The sequence below is a fragment of the Microcaecilia unicolor genome, chromosome 7, assembly GCF_901765095.1.
Source record: "Microcaecilia unicolor chromosome 7, aMicUni1.1, whole genome shotgun sequence".
NCBI lineage: Eukaryota > Metazoa > Chordata > Amphibia > Gymnophiona > Siphonopidae > Microcaecilia > Microcaecilia unicolor.
Genome location: NC_044037.1, coordinates 87,967,522 through 87,982,959, shown reverse-complemented (window position 1 = coordinate 87,982,959; position 15,438 = coordinate 87,967,522). Strand labels below are relative to the sequence as shown.

At 39.9% G+C, this 15,438-nt stretch overlaps 1 protein-coding gene across 3 annotated transcripts in view; it reads right to left on the bottom strand.

Moving 5' to 3' along the window:
• HDAC8 (histone deacetylase 8) overlaps positions 1 to 15,438 on the bottom strand; it is a 235,224-nt gene that overhangs the window by 75,931 nt on the left and 143,855 nt on the right. For 2 of the 3 annotated variants that reach the window (XM_030210243.1, XM_030210244.1), the window contains 2 exons: positions 10,976 to 11,148; positions 3,149 to 3,243 (listed from right to left, as the gene is read on the bottom strand). In XM_030210243.1, coding sequence (XP_030066103.1) covers positions 3,149 to 3,243; positions 10,976 to 11,148 — 268 coding nt within the window. Of the gene's footprint in view, positions 1 to 1,736; positions 1,748 to 3,148; positions 3,248 to 10,975; positions 11,149 to 15,438 lie in introns of those variants that run through there. The other variant, XR_003942884.1, reaches the window with a different exon arrangement.

The window sequence follows — 15,438 nt, the reverse complement described above, 5'->3', positions numbered from 1 at the left end:
TAGTCAAAGAAATCAATCAGATTAGTCTGACATGACCTGCCTCTAGTGAAGCCATGCTGCCTCGGGTCCTACATTACATTCAATTCGAGAAACATCACAATCCTCCGCTTTAAAGCGTTTCCATTAGTTTACTCACCACCGAGGTCAGACTGGCAGGTCTGTAATTCCCAACCTCCTCCTTACTTCCACTCTTGAGCAAAGGAACCACATCAGCCTTTCTCTAGTCTTCCGGGACCACTCCGGACTCTAAGGAAGCACTGAAGAGGTCTCTGTCAGTGGAGCAGCCAGAACTTCTCAGAGTTCTTTGAGCACCCTCAGATGTATCCCATCAGGCTCCATCGCTTTGTCCACTTTTAGTTTGACTAGCTCCTCACAAACACAGTCCTCTGAGAAAAAGTCTTGGTCTACCATACATCCATCCCCATTTGCATTTGTTTTCTGCAGTCCCACCCCCAGCCTTTCATCCATGAACACAGAACAGAAATAGTTGTTAAGATGTTCAGTTTTATCCTTATCAGCTTCCACATATTCCTCCCCCTCAGCTTTGAGACTCACAATGCTATTATGGCACTTCCTCCTGTCGCTTACATATCTGAAAACGTTTTATCCCCCAATTTTATCGTATTAGTTATCTTGTCTTCAATTTGCCTCTTCGCTTTCCTGACAGCTTTTCCAGCTTCTCTTAGGTTAGTCAGGTATTCTTGCCGACCTCTTCTTTCTGAATCGTCTTATAACGTATGAAGGCTAGCCTCCTTTCCCTTACTTTAATGGTAGTTTGAATGCAAAGTCTACACTGTGGTAATGATACAAAGCTATGCAAAATGGCTCAGCACTCATGAATGCAGTAAACAAGTACATAAACTACCTTGCAAATACATTATAAATGCTATAAACACCATTATTACTACTACTACTACTTATCATTTCTATAGCGCTACAAGGCATACGCAGCGCTGCACACCATACACCATACCATTATACCTCAGTAAGGTACTATTAAGTTTTTACAATACCATCCATATATGTGTGCATACTTTACCATCTACTTCAACTGTATGCTGTTAACACTGGCTGTTAGTAGATGTCTTAATGTCCCACTGTTAATGCAAGTGAGTACACTGGCCCTAAGTCTCTCTTTTTTTGACACTATCCACCACTTCCAAAAACAACCACCAAACTTCAAACATGTCGCGGCGCCAATTTTTCAACAGCAAGAGTATTGTATCTTCATCCATTGCTAAGACTGCTTCATCACCACGCCAGACCTGGCCTTGGTTGTTGCTGCCAATTTATTAACAACTGTTATTTTACTTAGGAGATTGTCTTGGTTATTATTGCAGGTAATGAATGAATGACCTGTTTCATCATCTTGTACTAGGGTCTCTGTCCCTTCATCCAAGAGACAAACATCCCTGATTAAACTTGACCTCTGCAGGATCAATGAGTCCAGCAGTCTATTTACAATTCAACAGAATTTGGTGTTATCTGCAAAACAGAAAGTTAATCCTCCCTCTAGATCAGAGCAACAAATATTAAGTAGCAGTGCTCTAAACAGAAGACCCCACTCCACTCATCCCCTTATTACACCCATGAATATGCTGGATGTATGTCAACCGTCTGTAATAAAGGGGTCTCTATCTTTTCATTCCCATCTTAAAGCAGTAGTGAAAACATTTTTCTTTAAGCTGAAAGTGCTCAGGAAACTGAAAGATCTATTAATACCCCAAAAGTTTAGATCTGTGACAAACTATTATTATGCCACATTTTGATTATTGTAATTCGCTATATCTAGTCTTACTAACCTGTACCATGAAACCTTTACAAACTGCAAAATGCAACTTCTAGATTACTATGGGAACTTACAAGATTCAAGCATATCACACTTATTTTGCGCGAATTGCACTAGCTAGTATTTAAAACGATTAATAATTATGTTCCTTTGTCACTGGCCACAACCTTATGTATTTTCCAAACCGCACACTGCGCTCATCAAATAGGTTACTGCTGAACATGCCTTCCTTTCAGCATATTAGATAGGATTACTACCAGTCAAGCATATTTATGTTGCAAGTTTGTGGCATTCTATTTCATGGGAACTACGATGTATAGGGAATTTTCTCCAGTTCCATAAATTGTTGAAAGGTTTTCAATGTTTTGAAGCTTTTTAATGGTAGACAAATAGTCAATTAACCACCTGTACATTGATTTTGAATGGTAAGAATTAATTAGATGACTAAGCACTTACTTGTAGATTGAATTTAAGATGACATGATCGGAGTATAAGACTATATTTTATAAAAATGTTTATCATTGTCTAGTATTGTCTGATTTGGCTCATTATGTAGACTGTATTGTTACCCATTTAGAATGATGGCTAATGTAGGCTATAAATATTTTACATAAATAAATTACAAATGGAACCTACATATGATTACTCTCTGTATATCTGAGCTAGATTTACCCTTGAGAGAGGTATAGGCTGATTGTTGTAGTCCTAAATTTAAAGCTATTTCCCCAATGTTTTACTTTCAAAACAGGTGTTTCATGAATTGCTTTATTGAAATTATATATTTATATTTATTACTGACTGTTCTGTGATGTTTGTTAATATTGTGATTAATGTATCTTTACTTATGAAAACTGCTTTCAGTTTTTGCATCAAAGGTGGTAAAGACATTTAAATAAATCAATCAAAATACTGCATCAATTCCTTCATTATATAACTTTCATTGCAAACTGTAATTAGTAAGACACGTGTCCTTTCTAGTAGCTATACAAAAGCTTTGCAGCTTATCTTTTAAACAAAGTCTTTTTATGTGAGGAAAAAAAATATTATACATAAAACCTGCAAAGAGCTCTTTGTGTGAACAGGTGAACCTTTTTTTTTTTTTCTCTTTACAGTCTCAGAGCAATTATTTGAGAATTCAGAGTGATTAACTCAAAAATCTGTGGAAATGTAAAAAAAAAAAAAAAAAGAGGAGGCAGACGGTCTCGAGTTTTTGGAACAAGGGTCCACTATGCTTCGGGGACAGTGTGCTATTGTTACCTGAGTGTCTCTCAACAACACTGCATTGACTGCTCTTGCCACTCGTTTGATTAGGCAGAATGACTCAGCAGGGGGAAGAGGTCCTTTCATTGGGAGTCTTACCTCATGATCTGGGATCTCAGAGGGAAGCATTCTCCCCAGGATGACCCCGGTCAGGTATGTCCAGCAGCGGGCTGTATTAGCAAGGTGATACCCTCCTGTCTCCAAGCAAGAATCAGGAAGATGGGAGGGAAGGAACCATTATAGGGATGCGGGGGGGTGGGGGGGGGGGAAGAGAATGAAAGAACAAGTTTTAATGAAAGGAACATATTGAGATGAAGCTTGCACACTTTAAACGAGCACACTTTAAATAAACAAACCATATGAATACGACTATTTCTGTTTCTGATAGGCCTCTATTGGGTCTGGCTGGAGCACTGGTCACCTGGGAAAGGTAAGTCTGAAACAATCCTAGAGACACTTGAATATTGGTTGCCGCATGCTTCAATATTTCCAGAAATGCACAAACAAATCTGTAGTAAAAAATAACCAGCTCGATATTCAAAATCATTTATCCAGATAAAGCACCTACTACCTTGATAAGTGGCGCTGACTGGGGACATCCATTGATTTTCAGCGACATTATCTGGACAATGCCGCTGAAAATCATTTCAGCAGCACTTCCCAAACTATGGGTCGCAACCCCAAACAGGGTTGTCACACTGGGATTGCGACCTGGGCATGACTACTGTCTCATTATGACACCCCTCGGCAGGGTCACAGCCTCAAGTAGACTGCGCAGCATTGCACTAAAGACTGCCCCGGTACTACTTATCATTTCTATAGCGCTACTAGACGTACGCAGCGCTGTACACTTGAACATGAAGAGACAGTCCCTGCTTGACAGAGCTTACAATCTAATTAGGACAAACAGGACAAACAAAAGATAAGGGAATATTAAGGTGAGGATGATAAAATAAGGGTTCTGAACAAGTGAATAAGGGTTAGGAGTTAAAAGCAGCATCAAAAAGGTGAGCTTTTAGCTTAGATTTGAAGACAGCCAGAGATGGAGCTTGACATACCGGCTCAGGAAGTCTATTCCAGGCATATGGTGCAATAAGATAAAAGGAATGGAGTCTGGAGTTAGCGGTGGAGGAGAAGCGTGCAGATAAGAGAGATTTACCCAGTGAACGGAGTTCCCGGGGAGGAATGTAGGGAGAGATGAGAGTGGAGAGGTACTGAGGAGCTGCAGAGTGAATGCACTTATAGGTCAATAAGGTATGGGTGTGAAGCAGAAAATTATCCAGATAGTTATGCTAAATGCTGTCATTATCTGGATAGTGGTCAGCACTGAATATCCTTATTTTCTCCCTGCTTAGACAGCTGCTACCTGAGAATCTCTTGATTCTCTCCCTCCTTCCCCAGCAAAGAATTAGCACCTGTAGCCACCTTCTCGTTTTAGAGAAAATGATTGAATTTTAATTGAAAAACTATTTTACTTTTCTTGATGCCGTTATCAAATTTCCTAAATAAAAATTTTAAAACATCCAGGACAATATTTTAAATTCTGTGGTTGACGTATCTTTTAAACACCGACTGCAGTGTTTGAAAACATTCCAAGTTATAAGTGCTACACTATTAGCCCTTGATATCCTGGAGGATGAGTTTCAACTCAGCTGACTTTGGAGTCAGCCTGTGTTAAAACAGAACAAAACAATAAACAAACCTTGCTTTTAGGGGGAAAGGACACATTTTACAGAACTGGAAGAAGGTGGGACTTTGGGTAATTGATGACAAACCCTAATAGCTCCAAGAGTCGAATAGTCATCTGAATGGACTATAGAGCTCCTGCCTCTGAGGTGTTCTTCACCAGTCAATCGTCGAGATAAGGAAACACATGTACTCCCAGTCTGCATAGCGATGCTGCAACTACTGCCAGGCATTTTGTAAAAACCCTGGGCGCAGATGCGAGACCAAAGGGTAGCACACAATACTGGAAGTGCTGTGAGCTGGAAGTATCGGGATGTGTGTATAAGCATCCTTTAAGTCCAGAAAGCATAGCCAATAATTTTTCTGAATCATGGGAAGAAGGGTGCCCAGGGAAACCATCCTGAACTTTTCTTGGACCAGGTATTATAATGTCTTTTGCTTTAATACTATCATACTCTTATAACGTCTTTGCTTTAACACTATCATGTATTTCCACCACCATGTAACCCAAAACCCTCTGTAAAACCAAATGTATATTCTCTTCTATTTCCAGTATCCATGATGAATTGTAAGCCACACTGAGCCTGCAAAGAGGTGGGATAATGTGGGATACAAATGCAATAAATAAATAAATAAAATATTTGTTCAGGGCCCTTAGGTCTAGGATGGGATGCATCCCCCCTGTTTTCTTTTGCACAAGAAAGTACCTGGAATAGAATCCCAGCCCTTCTTGCCCTGGTGGAACGGGTTCGACCGCATTGGCGCTGAGAAGGGTAGAGACTTCCTCTGCAAGTACCTGCCTGTGCTGGAAGCTGAAGGACTGAGTTCCCGGTGGACAATTTGGAGTACCCTAACCGGACTATTTGAAGAACCCACCGGTCGGAGGTTATGAGAGGCCACCTTTGGTGAAAAAATTTTAACCTCCACCCGACCGGCAGATCATCCGGCATGGGTACTTTTATGGCGGCTCTGCTCAACTGGAGCCAGTCAAAAGCCTGTCCCTTGCTTTTGCTGGGGAGCTGCAGGGGCCTGTCTGGGCGCACGCTATTGATGCGAACGAGCATGCTGGGGCTGAGCCTGAGAAGGCTGTCGGGAAGGTGGATTGTACCTACACTTATTGTAAGCATAGTGAGCACTCCTCCTTCCCCTGAAAAACTGCCTACCAGTTGAGATAGATGCTGAAGGAGCCCAGTGGGAGAGTTTGTCGAGGGCGGTTTCCCACTGGTGGAGCTGCTCTACCACCTGCTCGACCTTCTCATCAAAAATATTATCCCACCCGGCAAGGAACATCCGCAAGCCGCTGTTGGGTTCGATTATCCAGGTCAGAGGCACGCAGCCAGGAGAGTCTGCGCATCACTATACCTTGAGCAGCGGATCTGGATGCAACATCAAAAGTGTCATAAGCACCCCTGGACAGGAATTTACGACACGCCTTCAGCTGCCTGACCACCTCCTGAAAAGTGCTCCGGAGTGAGCTTGTCCACCAAGTCCGCCAGTTGCTTAACATTGTTCTGCATGTGAATGGTCATGTAGAGCGGGTAGGACTGAATTTTTGACACGAGCATAGAGGACTGGTAGACCTTCCTCCCAAAAGAGAGAGACTTTCTAAAATGTTTTCTGAAAATCTACTGGTTCATGTTTATTCACGCCTTTAAAAAAATGTAACAGATTGGTGAGGCAAGACTTCCCTTGGTTAAATCCATGTTGACTTTGTCCTGTTAAAATCATGTCTACCTATGAGTTCAGTAATTTTCTTCTTTAAAATAGCTTCTATCATTTTGCCTGGCACTGTCATCAGATTCATCAGTCTGTAATTTCCCAGATCACCAAGGAACCCTTTTAAAATGCTGGTATTACACTGACCACCCTCCAATCTCAGGAACTGTAGCCAATTTTAATAATAGGGTAAAGATTACTAATAATAGATCTGCACTTTCACTTCTGAGTTCTTTCAACATTCTAGGATTTATACCATCTTCCAGGATCACAGAGATTTGTTTCAGTTCCAAATTTTGCTTAAAATTAGCCTTAATTTTGGGGGTAGGGTTTAAAAAGCAGGGGTGGGCAACCATAGTCCTTGAGAGCTACAGCCAGTTTTCAAGATTTCCAATGAATATACATGAGATCTATTTGCACACAATGGAAAAAGTGCAAGCAAATCAATCTTATGCATATTCATTGTGGAAACCTTGATAAACTGACTGGGCAGTGGCCCTCGAGGACCATAGTTTCCCACCCCTGATTTGAAGGGAGAGGGTTGCTTTTACAATTGTTTTGGATCTCAATTTGGTAATGAAAATACCATTATATGTTTGACGGTTGTGCGGTATGAGTTTTGCACTGAATATTGTAATTGCTGATCCAATAAAAAAGACTTTTAAAAAAATGGACTTCCTACTTTGTATCAGAGGAAAGTATAGGCACTTTATTGAGTTGACAGTGTACATCAGTTTTCCTATGAAGCCAGTTCTGATATCATATGTTATGTATGTGGGTGTTATGTATCTCTGTGGGGGAGGGGAAGACATCTTAAGGTTGTATAAATTGTTGTTAGTTAGCAATATGGTTAGATTGTTGGTTTAATTGTTATCACAATGAATGTGACTATGCTGAGGCCATAATACTAAAACAATTCTTCAGACTAGTGGCATGGTGTTGTGATATTGTGGCTTCATACAGAACTGCTTATATAGGCATGGTAACAAAGTGCCAGCTGCCCTAATTGTGATGCCAGTGTTCAATCATGAAGGAGCACAACCACACAGAGTGGCGGATGAGGCTCTGGCCGCCTTGTTGGGTAGACTGGATGGACCATGCAGACCTTCATCTGCTGTCTTATGAGTTCATGAACTAATTTCACTTTGTAGGCAACATGTGTGTTAATATGGAATACACAGAACTGTCCACTAGATAAAGAAGTGCTGTGCAACCTTTATCATTTCAACAGCCATTTCAGTAACAAGTCCACAACCAAAGGAACAGAATGGTTTCCATTTCATCTCTTTTTCACATCATTTTGTTTTATCCTGTTTTAAAATGTAAATATGTTAAAGAGTAAGACTAAGAATCTCAAAGAACCCCATGTGATTTGCAGGGGTTGAGGTTAACTGTAGGTTATTTCAGGTTGGTTCTTTGCTTGACAAACAGGAAACCAAGGTTCAAATCTCCTTCTCAGTGGGATGAGGTACATGCAGTGTTGATGCACTGAGTCTTGGGGAAGGGTTGACAGCCACAAGGTACAGAAATGATCCCTCCTAATAAACAAGAAAGTGCACCCCTTCCAATCATTAGGCAGTAGGGGAATCAAAGAGGTTAAGTTCCAAAACAGAGAGCTGAACGGAAACAGGATTAGTGGGAGACCGCGGTTTCTGCAGGACTCCCATGAGGATCCCCTCCAGGACCACGAGACTCCTACAGGGATCCCCTCCTGGTCTGCGGGATTCTCGCGGGGATCCCCTTCAGGTCCTGCGGGATTCCTGCAGAAATGCAGTGTAAGGCCAGCTTACCTATCCTCTCCTTGTGCCACGGCAATTATAATAGCACTAAACACATTAATGAATATGGTTGATAGCACTGAAATCCCCATAAGCACCGAGAGGGGAAGTTATCAACATGGGCTACTGTTAAGTTTGGTTATTTTACAACACGTTGAGTTATTTTAGCAAAGGAAATGGGTGGGGATGGAGGAGATTCCAGTAGGAACAGCCGGGGATGAGTGAAATTTCTGTCCCTGTGCAACTCTCTATTCCAAAACCTATGTACATTTTTTTTCAAAAATGAGTTCACAGTGGAAACAGACTACCTTTATAGATAGACAAAGGATGTGTGAAAATTTCACTAAAAGGCATTTATTTGTAAAGTATATGATATTCAGTGAAAATAATTTTACATTGGCTAGAATTCTTGAAAATAAAAACTTGCAAGTATTCACAGACCAGCTTTTTGTACTCAACAGGTTTTGGAACTAACTTCTTTAATTGTGTACATTTGAAAATGTTCCATAAATGTGTTATTTCCTTTCCTTGACCCAGACATGCCCTCAGGAAGAACTACTTGCATGGTCTGAAGAACAGCCCATGTAATTTTACCCATATGAAAATTGGGCAATTTTCAAATGCCCATCTTTGCATGTAAAACACCGTTTTACCCACAACCCATAAAAATTACTTTATTGTACTCCCCAGTAGTACATTTGGAACAAAGAAATGACAATTCAGCTAAAGTTCAAATTTCCGCAGATGTCTCAACAGACACTCAGCTGCACAAGAAAATATTGTTGGGGGTTTTTTGTACTTTTAAAACCCTAAATAGCTCCCTTTGAAGCCTACGTTTTTCCCTAAGGGGGTCTTTTACTAAAGATTAGTTTGAGTTATCTGCAGCAGGGTCCATTTTACTCCTATGGGCCCTGCTGCAGATAATTTGAGCTAAGCTTTAGTAAAAGACCCCTTAAGTTTTCTTGCGAGCATTTAGTTGCATTGTCTGGTAAGGAATATATACTTCCTGATACTGCACAGCTTGATGTGGGACATCTTGGCTGGCAAAATAGAAAATAGGAATATAGGTATGCTTAACTTGGTGTGGGATGGTTTTTCTTTTCTTCATTGTGATTTTCCTTTCTTTGTTTTACTTCTTTTCAATGCCCATGCATCTAACACCATGTAGGCTACTTGGTCCTTGCAGCAATTTTTTTTTGCTGTTTTGGAATATAAATTGTTCAAATTGCTATTATTTATTTTATTTATTAATTGGGTTTATTAACTGCCTTTATGAAGAGATTCACCCAAGGCGGTGTACAGCAGGTACAGTTTAACATAAAACTTACAATTTTGTTAACAGCATAAAACAGTAAAATAAGAGATGGGCATACCATTAACATCTATTGGTAGATGGAAAATCTCTTCATAAAAAAACCCCACAAAAACCCATGCTCAGGCATTTAAATCTATTCCATATATTAAGTGCCGCTATCTGGCTAGTGAGCAGCTCTGAATGCACATGGATAGTGGTGATACCACTGACTCTACAGATAGCGGCTGAATATCGCTGGCTATTTTTATAGTTAAGCGGTTTGAAGTTAGGACTGTCTTTTTGCTAACCTAAATTAACCTGTATAGCTATGTGGATAGCAGCTGAATATTGCTGACTAATCGTAGAGTTAGGTAAAACACCCATGTTCTGTCCTAACACTAATACTGCTGACTAATCGTAGAGTTAGGTAAAACACCCATGTTCTGTCCTAACACTATCCAGATAGTGCTGTTAAAAATTGATGGATAAAGCAGGCACCTAGTTATAGAATCAAAGAGAGAGACAGAGAGTGTATATATATTAATGCACTATTAATTCAAGTAATTTTATAAAAATTTTTAACTAGGAGTGCATTTTTTAATCATGATCAAAATTTTAAACTCCCTTCTGTTGTCCAGCACTTCTGTTTTACCTTAGCATAACATAGCAGAGGGAAGGCATCGGTGTCAGTTGCAAGTAGCATGTGGGAATCACTGCTAGAGACCCTATGAAGAGCCAGATAAATGTTGATAAATGAAGGGGGGGGGGGGGGGAAGAGATGCTGGATCTGTGTGCTGGGGGGGGGGGGGGGGAGTCAGCAGCAGGAGAGGAGAGAAATGTGTGTCAGGGATAAGGGGAGACACTTGGGTGTATGCAGTGCTTTTTATGCCAGTACGCGCTGGTTTGCCAAAAACTGTTGACGACTCCTGGGTTTGAAGAGATACCATCAGGGTTGCTACATGGAAATGTGAATATATAACACTTATGAAACAGCAAACACAGACAAATCAAATTTTCAAGACTGGATTGTCCTTCTGAGCTGATTTTAGAGCTTTGTTCTTTTAGGGCCCTGTTTAATAAGCCGTGTTATAGGTGCGTTATCATTTTTAACGCACGTTAACTATGTACGTGCATTAACCGTGTACGTGCCTACAATATCCCTATAGGCGCCTATACGGTTATCCTGCCCACTAATTGTAGGCATGTTAAAATGCTAACGTGCCTTAGTAAACAGGGTCCTTAATTTGCAAAAGTTACAAATAAATGTTAATTAATGCTGCAAAAGTTCCTCTAAGAGGGGCAAACCAGCTAAGGAAATTGTTTAAATCAAGTTATAGCACACTGGCCATTCCCAATCCCAGGTCTTTCTTGTTAAAGAGGCATAGCCCTGTTAAACTGTGGGACAATCCTACTTAATGCACACCACCTGTGTGACCTCCTCTATGTACTCACCTCCTCCGAGAATGAGCGTGGCCAGCTGCCACTGCAACACATATTTCAGGCACTTGCTAATACCCTCGGGGGTCATATTGAACGAGCACATGGGGTCTCCGGCTATGGTATCTGCTCCCAGTTGAAGGACCACCGCTTCAGGATTGAATGCCCTGTACACCTCCTTCAGAACACTGTGAAAAAGCACCATCAAATGTGAATCCCACTTAAATGGTACATATACAAATTAAAATAATAGTCAGTGCTCTTTTCCCTTTCTGTATGACTCTTGGTGTCTCCTTACATTAGCTACAGAAGCTATGGCACCCAATGATGTTCCCCTAGGGTCTGTGCTGAACATTTTTACAAATTCTTGTAAACTCCTTGGAGGAGCAATAAGAGTAGAAATACAGAGAACCTCCTCCCAGGGAGGAGGTTCTCTGTATTTCGAACATTTTTACAAAGCACTTGAATAAAGTTTCACCATCCCTGTTGTAATTCCTCTGAGGCCTTAGAACCTAATAAATGCCATGCGGAGTTAGAACAAATGCCCATTAAACCCAGTCTCCCATCTCTGACGGTGGTAAGTCAGTACCCAGTCAGATCCAAAAGAACAGATCCAGATTTTGTTGCCCACACTCAGCGATCTGTGGCTTCTCTCAAGTCAACCTGACTAATAATTGTTTATGGTCTTTTGTTCCAGGAACCTTTCGAACCCCGTCTCAAACCCAGCTATACTAACTGGCTTGATACATCTGGCAATAAATTTCATAGCTTGATTGTGGAATGAAAAAAAAAAACATACCTCCTCCAATTTGTTTTAAACTTGCTGCCAGCTGATTTCATTAGCTGTCTTCTACTTATCAAGTAAGTAAGTGTTCCCTAATTATCTCCATTCATGCTATTATAAATCTCTTCTTTTAGTCCTCTCTCTTGAAGCTAAGGAGCCTTTCCTCCCAGGATTAGCCATTCCATCCCCTTTTGTTGCTCTTCTCCAAACCTTTTCTAGTTCCAGTACATTTTTTTTTTAGATGAGGGTGACCAGAATGCCCATAATATTCAAGGAGTGGTCACATCAGGGATCTATATAGATGTTTTTTTTCCTCTATTCCTTTATGAATAATTTTTAACTTTCTATTTTGCCATCTTGCCACTGAAGTAAGGATTTTAGTGCAATGTCCACAATAATACCAAGGTCCTTTTATTGCATGGTGACTCCTAATATGGAACTTGGCATAGTTAGGATTATATTCCCTAAAGGAATCACAATAAACTTGTCCATACTAAAGCTCATGTGCCATTTAGATGCTCCATCTCCCAGTGTGGCAAGGTCCTTTTGCAGTTCCTTACAGTCTATGTTTTAACTACATTGACTAATTTCACATCATCTGAAAATATATCACATAACATGCTGCTCTGTTTTCCTATTTGGTAATAAATCAGCTGAACTATATCAGTCCCGCTATGGATCCCAGAGACACATCATTTACCTCTCTTTTGGGAAAACTGATCATTTAGTCCCATTTATTTGTTTCTTCTCTTTTAATCAGTTACCAGTCCATACGATTCCATGTCCTTTAACTTCGAGAAGTCTCTTGTGAGGGACTTTATGAAATGCTTTCTAAAAATTCAGATATACTATTATCAACTGGTTTACTTTTGCCCACATGCTTGTTCATACCATCAAATAATTCTAATAGATCAGGAGGGCACAACCTCCCTGTGCTAAATTAATGCTCTTATGTTCAAACAGCAAGGATGCAGGCAGCTGTTGAGTTAAAGGACGGGTAAGACAGCTAGCTGGAAATGTTAACAAGAGCAAAGCAAAGGTAACCCTACAGAGAGCATCTAGTGCTGTGATAAAGCTCTCATAAACATGATAGTATTGCTTACTTTTAAGGCTTATGGACTGGTCTTCCTGAATATTTATCCTCCCTTACAATTTCCTATTCTCCCTCTTGCGCCCTTTGCTCCCTAAACGAGCACCGCTTGGTCCTGCCTGGCCCCAAACGGGCAACTTTGGAGTTGACAAGGCATCGGGCTTTTTTCTTTACCGCCCCATTTCTCTGGAATTCACTACCACTAATCTGTGTGGAATCTTCTATTAATCAATTTAAAAGTGCTTTGGAGACCTGGCTTTTCACCCTTGATTTAACACTGGTTAGAAGGGGGATGTGGTCCCAAGTTATAAGATGCTACTCTTGTTTTCGCACTTCTCCCACCCCTCTCCAAAGTCCCCTGTCTCCCTTCCCTTTCTCATTGTTTCCATACCCCCGTTATGTCTCTCACTACCCCCATTAGTACCATCCTCTAGTATGAATGATAATTCTTTCTTTTCTATCAATATACTGTAGTTTTTCATACCTTTTCTTTTTTTATAATTGTAATTTTAAATTTGTACACCACCCTAGTCTACCAGTTAGTGAAGGCAGTATAGCAAGTATTTTGTAATAAATAAATAAATAATATAAAAATATAACAAAAATAACTTTGTATATCAGCAAACTGAATAATTTTGAACATTCTATTTTGGCTTCTTGACATTGAGCCAAGGATTTTAATTTACTGTCCACAGTAACCTCAAGGCCCTTTTATTGAGTGGTGAAACTTAGGGCCCTGTTTTCTAAGGTGCACTAGCGTTTTTAGCGCATGCTAAACACTAAAGACACCCATATATTCCTATGCGTGTCTCTAGTGTTAGCGTGCACTAAAACACGGCTTAGTAAACAGGACCCTTAGCAGTTAAAGAAGAAAATGAAACAAATTGATTAACAAGTACTGTATAAACAAAAGCATACATTCCCAGCAGTAAAAGTTGTTCCTTTCTTAGTGTCACGATTTATTTCTTAACTGTTTCTTACTTATTGTTGATACTTATTTTAAAAAACTAAAAAAAATTCTTCAATAAAAATAAGTATAAAAAAAGAAAAAGACGTTTGGATTGTCACTATTTCTGACAATGTTAAACTAAAAAGGCAAGAGGTATACCTCATAATTTCTGAAGTGGATCAGTAAACTTAGGCCTGAAAAACCAGGATTTAAATTCAGTTCTCCCATTGATGTCAGTCACTTTAACCCCAAAGGGCAAAATGAATACCCCTACGAGAAACAAACCAAAACTACAAAGTGGTTAGTAGGACATCTTATATTGATGAGGTTATCAGATGACTTTATGACAGGGAATATTATGTCCCTTTGGACTCTGACCCTACCATAGAATTACAGAGATCATGGATGTGGTCAACATAGAACATAACATACATAAGAGTAGCCATACTGGGCCAGACCAATGGTCCATCTAGCCCAGTATCCTGCTTTCCAAACAGTGGCCAAGCCAGGTCACAAGTACCTGGTAGAAACCCAGCTATAAGGGCTGGATATTTGAGTGCCAAAGAGCATGACTTTCTGATTTAAAAAAATCTGGTAAGTCCAAATTGTATACATGTTACGCAAAATTCACAAGTCTGTGTCCAATCCACCAGGTCAACCCATTGTATCCGGCAATGGCTCTGTCCTTGAGACTCTTTCTATTTTTGTTGACTTCTTCCTACGGCTATATGTTCCTTTGATTAAACCATACATTAGGGACTCACTACATTTGATCAGTCATCTTGAGGAGTTTCAGGTTGATCTATCTGATATCATATGATATCTGATATCCACGCTTACCCTAGCTGAGATAATATTTAAACATCTCTCTGACCTCATGTGCACCTTTCTTTAGTCACCTTATTCTCTAACTCTTCTTACTCTCTTACCTACCTATATGTTAACCATCTCTCTGACCTCATGTGCAATTTTCTTTAAATTAGTCACCTTATTTTCTAACTCCTCTTACCTACCTTTCCTTATACTCTATACTGTCAATTAAAATGTTCTACTACATATTATGTTGACATTGTAAGTAGTATACTATGCCATACTTTGTATTGTCATTGAATATTTTTACTGCTGTAATCGTCTATTGCTCATGTTTGATTTATTCTTACTGTACACTGCCTGGAGTGAATTCCTTCAAAAAAGGCGGTAAATAAGAGCATAAGAGTAGCCATACTGGATCAGACCAATGGTCCATCTAGCCCAGTATCCTGTTACCAAACAGTGGCTAAGCCATGTCACAAGTACCCGGCAGAAACCCAATTAGTAGCAACATTTCATGCTACCAATCCCGGGGCAAGAAGTTGTTTCCCCATGTCTGTCTCAATAGCTAACTATGGATTTTTCCTCCAGCAACCTGTCCGATTCTTTTTTATTTATGCAATTTGAACTTTACACAAGCATTAATCTTGTTACAGGCAATACAAGATACATTAGTGAATGGTATATTAACAAATATAATCTCTTATTGAGAAATTAAGGTATACAGATTATATCACTATGTATCTTCCTTAGACCACAATATTGGGGGGGGGTCGTCAAAGAAAATTCAGGGAATTATAAGGAAATAATAAAGGAATAGACCTAATGCCCTTTAAAAACCACCT